At 40.9% G+C, this 10,111-nt stretch overlaps 1 protein-coding gene across 1 annotated transcript; it reads left to right on the top strand.

Annotated features, from left to right (window-relative positions):
- Positions 1-2,421: 2,421 nt before the first annotated feature.
- LOC122562425 (immunoglobulin lambda-1 light chain-like) lies at positions 2,422-6,219 on the top strand. The gene is made up of 3 exons (XM_043715282.2): positions 2,422-2,537; positions 2,675-3,016; positions 5,662-6,219. Exons 1-3 carry the CDS (start codon positions 2,429-2,431, stop codon positions 5,982-5,984), a joined length of 774 nt encoding a protein of 257 aa, XP_043571217.2. The 5' UTR covers positions 2,422-2,428; the 3' UTR covers positions 5,985-6,219.
- Positions 6,220-10,111: the final 3,892 nt, after the last annotated feature.

Below are 10,111 nucleotides of genomic sequence, written 5' to 3' on the forward strand. Positions count from 1 at the left end.
CAGAAAACAAGAACTCGAGAGGGGGAGTGAAAGTATCTCTGATATCGATGCAGCATTTGGTCCATTCGTCCAATAAATCTAGAAATGGGCAGAAAACTCTCAGTCATTTTAGGTCATATCTAACACAAAGACCAACGTTTGTGCTGCTGGGCAATCAATAGTCTCAATTCCAGATATCTCTGAGTCGTTCCTCAGGAGTTCCTCCAAGTCCTGCTGTAGGCCCAAACATCTTCCATTGCTTCATTAATGACCTTACTTCCAGCGTGAAGCTAGAAATGTGGATGTTCAATGATAATTTCACAATGTTCAACACCCAACTCACAACGTCTCAAATACTGATACGTGTCCATAAGCACCAAGATCCAAACGACAAGCAAGCAAACGATAATTGGCAAGAGACATTCACAGAGCAGCAATGCCAGGAAGTGACATTTCCCACTTACTCAATAGTCTGTTGAATGCCGTTAACCATAAACTGAACTGGACAAACTGTGGCTATAAGAGTAACTCAGAACCTCGGAAATTTGCAGCAATTAACTCATCTCCTAACTCCCAAAATCTGCCAACCATTCACGAAGCACGAGGCAGGCATTTATGGGATGCTCTCGATTTGCATGGATAGGTGAAGGCTCAATAACACTCAAGAAGCTCCATGCCATCCAGGAAAAGCGACCTGTTTGACTGGCACTTCATTCAGTATCTCCAACTTGCACAAATCTAACCACAGATGATGAGGGACAGCATTGTCCATCATCTACCAGATGCACTGCAGTGACCCATCAAGGCTCCATTGTCAGCACCTTGCAGAACAGATATCTCAATCACTTAGAAGACCTAGAAGATTAAGGCCAGCATGGGAATATCACCACCTGCAAGATTTCCTCTATGTCAAACCAATCCTAAATTGGAACTACCTATCGCTGTATCAAAGTCCTGAACTCCCTTCCCAATAACACTGTGAGTGCACCCACATCCCCAGCTCCCTTTAACCAACTCCACAACCACATAAAGAACATTGTTTGAAGGAGATGACTCACCAACCCCTCGGCGAAAATGAGCGCTGCAGATGCTGGAGATTAGAGTCAAGAGTGTGGTGCTGGAAAAGCACAAGTCAGGCAGCATCCGAGGAGCAGGAAAATCGAGGTTTCAGGCCTTTAATCACCATCACCTTGTCAAGAGAAATTGGGGACATGCGATATTGCTTGGCTTATTCATTAGTGCATATCTCCCCACGAATGTGTGTATATGTTTGTTTTATATGTGTGTGTGTTTGTTTATGAGTATACACACATAATAAAGATTTATCAAGTACACACGAAGAACTGCAGAAATTTATCCTTGTTCAGCAAAACATTTATCCCTGTTTAGCAAAAAAAAATGTATCTGACATCTACAGGCTAAACAGCTAAACGTCAGCAGTTGGAAAACATTTGGTAACACCAGTTTGGCATAGCATTCTTAGGCACGTGGCAAAATCGGGATTTATGGATGAAAACCAACAAGGACTTATTAAAGCGAAATTGTGTTTAACAAGCTTGATTTAGTGAAACGCTAAAGAAAGTTTCTGAATAGTGAGCATTTGATGATTGTGACTGGAGTTATAAACACACCGTTTCACAGAGTACTGTGTAATAAACATGTTAGCTAAAATGAACTGAATTCGCTTACAGGGGCGCTATTCAATATTTAACTAAACGACAGAAATCAGAGAACCATGGTAAGTGTTTTTTCTCAGGCTTGCGTCAGCATGTGCTGCTCTAACTCCAGAAATGAGTGATGAAGTAATTGTTCTCCTGTCTTAATGGACCGTTGGCGTGGATATGCAGGCATTTTAAAAAAGAAATTATTTACAGACGACAATAACTCAGAATTAGTGAAAATCTTGAGGAAAATGATCACACTTTTCCACAAGACAGACAAACGACCAGGCACATGGCAAATGAAATTTAACAACGTGAGGTAAGAATTAATTTTGGTAGAAATTATGAAAACAAAATAAATGCAAATGTAACTGAATTATTTCCATCCATTCATCCTTTAAGACAATCAGTCCTGAACCAACTTCGCCTTCCTGCATATGTATAAATAAAACCTATTTAAGTAACTTGTTCTTCGCCTGGACTTCATTGCTAATTTCCCAGTTAACACTGTTTTTGCTTTCCTTTATGTTCTTCGGGCTTCAAAATACAAGCATAACACCATCTAATCTTCGTTCCTAACTGTGCCGCATCTTTTGTTTCGCTGGATTCAATCATTCTTGTGTAATAATCTATGACTTTGACAAATTGTTTCTCTTTTCTAAAAATAAGACTGCAATGCGCTTATGCAAATCCAATCTGAGGCTTGGTTCCCGTTGGCCGATATCACGTGGTTGTAGATTTGCATGAATCATTAAAATTCAGTAATTTTCCTGATTTGCAGGTACTTAATGGAGGGATTGGAAAGATCCCAGCAACACGTTCTTGCCCTAAGCACTAGAACCTTCACCATGACTGAACGGGTTGGATTTCTCGCCGCACTGATGTTCTGTCTCCACAGTAAGTAAACATGCTAATGTGCCTTATGGTTATTTTTACGTCGGTTTTTGTGTTGTCACGCTTGAGTTTAACGGCCGTAAACGAAAAACAATTGTAATTGCAACAAATGATTGATCTCTGACTTGCTGCTTCACCAGGTACATACGGGGATCCTACACTGACTCAGCCAGGATCCATCTCAACATCCCCGGGGCAAACTGTGAAGATCACCTGTACCATGTCCGGTGGAAGTATCGGCAGCTACTATACCAGCTGGTACTGGCAGAAACCCGGCAGTGCCCCGGTGTTAGTTTGGGACGAAGTTGACGAAACGGCTTCGGGAATCCCAGACCGATTTACCGGGTCTGTGGACTCATCGAGTAACAAGATGCATTTAACCATCACCAACGTGCAATCGGAGGATGCCGCCGATTATTACTGCGCGGTAGCAAATAATGGAATAGTGACATTCGGGAAAGGAACCAAACTGAACCTGAGCGGTAAGTAAACTGTGGGCCACCTCAACACTAGGTCTCGATTTGAGTTCGACATTTTCGTGGAAAATCACCGAATCGGAAACACCAGTCTGGCCTAGCGATTGTATCCTGACCCTCAAAGCCCCGCTCCAAGCTTTCAGTTTTACTTAATTACAATTTTCGCGCGATGCCGTTTTCATTCCACTGAAAGCAGCACCGCGATATAAACGCGGCGGAAGGGCAGTGTGGCGTTTTGCTGCAACTCCCTCTCATTTGTCTTTAAGCAGCGAAAACCACTCAGTCCAAGATTTTCAGTTCTACCTTTCACATTAATCCAGATGACTGGAGTGAACGTATTTTTTTGCGCCGGGCTCAGCCAGTTTGATCAACGCTGATCCAATTTCTGCGGCGCAGTCACAGGCAGGATGGTTATTTTATTTATAAATCACCGGACTTGTTACTCCCGTTCTCTCAATCGTTCGGGCATGTCTTAGGATGTTCCCCCCCCCCCCCCCCCCCTCCCAGATCATTGTCCCTGTAATTGTGCTGCTGAATGTGTGGTTAGTTTCAGTGAGTGGTTATATACAGAATATGCAGATATTCCAACGGAGTGTAATATCATTATTTGGCTGCACAGGGTGAAATGGGTTAAGGCGCAATATAAAACAGAAAGGCATCATTTCAGTATATTTATTCTTTCTTCAAACAAATGTCTCTGGTACACATCTCAGGAGAAGGAAAATTTACCGGAAAATACTTCGCACTTTGATATTAAGTCAATTAATGCCTTAGAATATTGTTGAATAATCCCGCGGGACGCCGTCTATTACAGTGTTAGAATATTCACCTATACTGGGGGTGGTACAGCAGCTGTGGTAGAAGGAACTGGTAACACTTAACTGATTTTCCTCTCAATTTCAACCTGCACGTTTTAACAATGTAGAGGTCAAAGCGAATCTCTCAGAATGCTTTTGCAGGAGCTGGTGTTGGACTGGGCGTACAAAGTTAAAAATCACACACACCAGGGTATACTCCAAATAAACCTGTTGGATTATAATCTGGAGTTTTGTGATTTTTAACTCAGAATGCGGCTACACTGTTTAATTGAGAGGGGCAACACTGGTGCTGGTTAGAAGCGCTGATGTGCCTGACTTTGGAACTCGGTGCCAGAACGAATTGCTTCAGCTTCTAGATCAAGTTTTGAAAAAAAAAATCTTTTAATCTTCGAATTACATAAACCGTTTCGCTCAGTGTTTGCAGCTCACTCTAGTTAAAGCGCGAATGGCTATATATTTATTATAGTACCATGAGAATAATCCTGTTTAATCAGAAGAAAGAGAACAAAAAAGTTGCTAAACACGACAACATATACAAGCTTGAACGAAGGAGTGGTGTAGGGCGGGGGAGACAGGAAGGCGGTGCTGCGGGGGTGAGGGCGAGTGTAGTGGTAGTGATCAGATGAGCGCAGATGGTGCCCAAAGAGAGAGCAGCTCAATGAATTAAGATTGGTACAGCATGTAACAGAACCTCAGAACAGGCCAGTGGCTGTCAGTGTATACTGTTGAAGTGCAATCATTTCTGTAGCGTAAAAACCGTGAGGCCCTTCACCGGTAAATAGCGCTGTGATAACGAGCTGTTGTCTTTCGCGACATTGAGAGATTGATACTGGCCAGGAGCATTTGTGTTTGCATTTCCACGACAGTGATGGATTCTGCTTATTCAAAAAGGACGCAATTAGTTACAATGTTGGCAAATATGTCTTAGGAAACTCAGTCGTTTTGTTGAAATAGTATATTTTAACCCTCTGACGCCACGGATGCCTCCGATTCTGGTACTTCGAACGCGATGGGAGAGCCCTCTGCGATTTTCCAGTGTTTTCACTGATAGGGCTGGGAGCGGGAAGATGCAAATCAATAAACGATCTGAGCCTTAGGATTATGAACTATATAGAAATACAAATATCAATGTAAAAATCCCATCCCCAATCATCGGCAAAGGAAGGGAAAGAAGTAAGAATTAAGAATAAGATCAGATTGATGACAATGGAATAAATGTCGCAAAATGTTGTTTTCACAGCAGTAGTCCCAGGTTTTATACCAAATTCGGATTTGCCAGTTTTACTTTGTGTCTAATCCTCGGTTCCTGGGACACTATGACAGGCTGCATAAGATCAATATTTTGAACGGATTATTGAGATCCCGTCTCATTTCAAACACGCACAAAAATTGCAGATGCAGAAAATCTGAAATAAAAAGCAGAGAGTGTTGGAGAGACTCAGCAGGTCTGGCAGTATCTGTAAAGAGAAAAGCAGAATTGACGTTTGGAGTCCAGTGACTTCGCGGGATTTTCTCTCTACAGACAATGTCAGACAATGCCGTGTTCCCCAAATACTCTGCTATGTCCAGATTTATATATTTTTTCGTTTTAAATGTTCTCACGTTGGAGAATCTTCATTTGTTACCTCACAGTTGGCAAAAATCAAAACATGTTCTCGGGTTATATCTTCCCTAGAGCTGTAGACCTCAGGTTCCAGTTTAATTTACATCAAGCTATGCGTTTCTATTATGCACCTCGTAGCTTTAAGAATTGACTTCGAATTTAAAGAGATTTGAAGGAAGTAAAATATTCATTCCAGTTTTATTACAGTTTCATTTATTTCTACTTTACAGAACCGCGGAGACCCACAGTTTCCCTCCTTCCGCCTTCATCGGTTCAAATCACGGAAAAGAACACGGCGACCCTGGTGTGTTTGGTGAGCGGTTTTAACCCGGGCGCTGTGGAGATTGAGTGGACGGTAGATGGCAGTGTCAGGGGAGATAATGTTGAGACTAGTCGAATCCAGCAGGAGACGGACAACACGTTCAGAGTGAGCAGTTATCTGACCCTGTCAGCCTCAGAATGGAACTTACACGAGCTTTACTCCTGTGGGGTTAAACATGAGACTCTAACAAATCCACTCCAGGGAACTATTGCGAGATCCAACTGTATCTGAACGAAGACTCTTGTACATTTATTTCCCACCTTATTAGAGAAGCTTCTTGAAAGTTAAGTTCGACAATTAGCTATTAGACATTCAATTTTAAACTGAACATTGAAAACAACCGCAATAGTTTAAAATGTCAGCTGTGTCCTACTTTCTGTAGTTTATTGCGCGTTCAACATGAAATGATCAAAGTTTCAATGTAATGTTGCTAATATCGCTTTATATTAAAATCTGTGTACCCTGATCTCAGATTCGGTTATTCATTTCTGCCCGATATCTCTGAAGCTGCTTACAACATCATTCTGAGTATAAAAAAGTCAAGTTTAATGGTTTACGCTTATTTGCACACATACTATAGGTTAGTTGGAATACAGAAATTGTATGCAAGCATGGGGCGTTGTCTGAGTGTAACATTTCACGAAATTAATCTTACGACATTTTAGTTTTCGGAAATAGACCTAACCAACTCATGTCGGTATGGGAATGTGCTTCATGCACATGTTAACGTCAAAACCACATTGTAAACGTGCTAACGCGTCTGAGTTTACAGATTCAAACTAACGCCATGCCTGCCTTTTCTTTTGGGGACCTAATTCCATAGCGCAGTTACTGACAATGCACGACAACTTTTTCCCGAAATAATCCAACAACGTTAATCCTTGCTCATCATAGTTATTTTGACATGGGTGCCAAAATAATTTGCAAAACATGGCTGCAGATTTCGTGGGGCCTTTATCAGAAACTAACTGACTTAAGAACCATGCTTTTAAAGTCCTACTTCAGAGTATTCATGAACTCGATGAAGCATCTTTTTACTACATATTGTCTTACTTTAGACTGACTGATCATTTTAACATATCACTAAATGTAGAAATATAAATTGTTCAAACGATCTGAAGTTTATTTTTAAAAGTATTGTTTACTACGCACATTTTGTCAGATTGACTGCATATGCCCTCATTTACGATACCGTGAAACAAACATTATAATAAGAACCTGGGAACTGATAGACCTGGAACATCAAAAATTAATTTGCACAGTGGGTACGTGGGGGGAGGAACATATAAATGAACTTCGCCATTCTCGAATATATAAAGAAAGTTGTTGGCAATTGGTTGGGAGGCAGGAGAGGTCAAACAGGGAGCAAGGATTCCTCATCGCCTGAATGGGGAACTGGATTCTGGAAGCATTAAGTTCCAGCGCAACGGCTTTTTATAACGTATAGTAATGACTTGGATGAAAGGGTAGAGAGATGTATAAGCAAGTTTGCAGATAATATTAAGTGTCACAATGAGCTACATGACATCCTTAATGAAATCCGGTAGAAAACGCAAATGTTCAAAATACTGACAGAAAAAAAGTTCGGCAGTGACAAATGATGCGTCCACACTGAACTTAAGAATAACATAAACGGAAATCTTGCTCAATCCTCAGACGTTCGGCACTGTGGATTAGTGAATAGATTTTGGTGCCCATCTGAAAACACACAGGAAACTAGTGCACAGGTGTAATACGAATTGGAAAAGGCGTGTATAATGTTTGCCCCGCGAAGGTTGGAATTAATATTATGAAATAATGATCCCCAAATACAGAGTCTCAGTCAGACCATGTCTGTGGTAGCACACTTAGTCTTTGGCATCAAAATGTGTAACGGATACATTGGCCTTTGAAAGGGTAGAGTGCAAGTTCTTCAAGGTGTTTCCTTTATTTTAAACCTTTAGTTATACTATCAAATTTCAAAATATGCTTCGTGTTCCTTAAGTTTCAAGATGGAGAATTCATGTTTTGGAAAACGATTAACAAAAGATAAATGCGGACAAGAAATACTGTTGCAATCCATGAGGCGAAAGAAAACCATCGCAGTTTTAAAAGTAAACACAATTACGAGTGGAATTGGGAAGAATCCCTTCATAAACTTGGACATTGCTTTCAACTCTGGTGTATATCCTTCAAAGGAAAACGGTGAATAGAAATTATCAAGATTGCCATTCACGTATCTTTGTTACCTAAGGGTGGCCAGAAGGCCCGGGTTCAACTTCAACCTGCCTCAGAACACCTCTGAACAGATTAGTTCGAAAATACCTATCAAGACATATAGAGCAAAGATGAACCCAGGAAGGAAAGCTACAAATTAAACATTATCTAATCGAATAACGAACGCTTGGTTGAATTGTTATAATAGGATAGCGGTACATTCAACATTGCCAATAATCTGCATTGATCTGACTTGAAATGTGTGTGTCCTCAAAATGTGAATATTGTTTTCAATCACAACACAATCATATTTATATTAAAATAATAGTCTGCAGTCATGGTTTAGAATTCCAGTGTCGCATATGGTGGAATTTGAATAAAATTAATGATGAAAATCTGGAATTAAAAGCAGGCTAGTCTAATAACGTTAATGAAATCGTTACCAACTAAAGTAAACAAAACATCTGTTTCATTCACTAATATTCTTTATGGATGGAAGCTCTGCCATTCTCAATAGGTCTGGGCCACACGTGATTCCACATCTATAATAATATTTAACTGTTAAATGCCAACTGACATTTCCTAACAAGTGATTCGATGCAAATGAATATTACAAAGTGTGGCAAAAGGAATGAAACTAGACTGAACACCCAGCAATGATCAAGCCACTAGAACCAATAACATCGTAGACCACAAACTTTCTCACAAATAAGCTTTATTCATTCACGAGACATAAGCATCGGTGATTAGGCCAGCATTTCTTACCCATTCCCAGCTGCTTTCATGAAAATCTTAGTGAGCTGCCTTGTTGAACCATTGTAGTCCACCAGCTGTTTGTAGACCACGATATCATTTGGGAGGGATTTCCAGAATTTTGTGACAGTAATGGAATGGCGATGTACTTCCAAGTCAGGTTTGTGAGTTGCTTTCAGAAGAGCTTGCAGGTGGCAATTGAAAAGACTCCTCGAAAGCTGATATCCTGTCACCAAGTCGCCCTTTACTTATACATGCATAGTAAATGATACTGATTCAGCTCGTTAAAACCCGGCTCCTGGTGTAACCAGAACACCTGACACTCCTGTTAATATCTGTCAGCCAGGATTCCCTGATTAGACTAGGTAAACAGCCCCAGTCAGGGATCACATATTCTCTGAGGTGTCCCTGGCTGACCTCGTTTCAATCACTAAAGTGGTATCATCATGTATCTGCTGCCCTTATCCTTCCACATGGAAGTGGTAAAACCAGACATTGCACGAAAAGCTTATCAGCCCCGGGTTCTGAGGAAGGGTAATCAGACGTGGGACATTAACTCTAATTTCTCTTCACAAATGCTACCAGAACTGCTGAGATTTTCCAGGAACTTGTTTTTGTTTCTGGTTTACAGCAACCACAGTTCTTTTGGTTTTTAGATCCTGGGTTTGGAAGCTGCTCTGTTAGGATCATTGGTGAATTTGCAGTGCATCTTTTAGATAGTGAACACTGCTGTTACTACATTATTGGTCGTAGAGAGAATTAATGTTTTGGATGTGTGACAATGAATTGGACTGCTTTGGTCTGGTTATCGTCAAGACGTTTGAATATTGTTGGGGCTGCACTCATCCAGGCAAGTGGGAAGTGTTTTTTGTCACATTGCTGGTTTATACCTAGCAGCAGATGAACAGATTTTGGGGCGTCATGAGATATATTACCCGCCGCGGCATTCCTACACTCTGACCTGCTCTGACAACCATTGTATTTGGAGAATATGAGAAGTACAAATATCTTTCTGGTCAATTGTAACCCCCAGGGCATTAATATCGTCGGATTCACTGATAGTATCACCATTGAATGTTAAGGGGCGATGATTTCAATTTCCGGTTTTGTAGCGTGTCACTGCCTGATAATCTGCCAACCAACGTTTAAATATTGTCCAGGTCTTATTGCATTTGGACATGGATTGCTGCAATATCTGTAGAACTGCAAATGTTGCTGAATGTTGTGCAATAGTGATTGAACATTCCGAACTTCTGATTTTATGATGGAGGGAGGATCATTGATGAAGCAGCTGAGAATGATGTCCTTGAGATGTGCTAGCTGCAGTGTAGCAACCACACCGACTTTCCTATGTGTCAGGTAGGACTCCAACCAGCGATGTGAATTTTCCTCTGATCCGCATTGTGAGA

This window comes from Chiloscyllium plagiosum, unplaced genomic scaffold (assembly GCF_037043375.1).
Source record: "Chiloscyllium plagiosum isolate Xiang-an unplaced genomic scaffold, Cpla_swu_hap1 HiC_scaffold_24, whole genome shotgun sequence".
Classification (NCBI taxonomy): Eukaryota; Metazoa; Chordata; class Chondrichthyes; order Orectolobiformes; family Hemiscylliidae; genus Chiloscyllium; species Chiloscyllium plagiosum.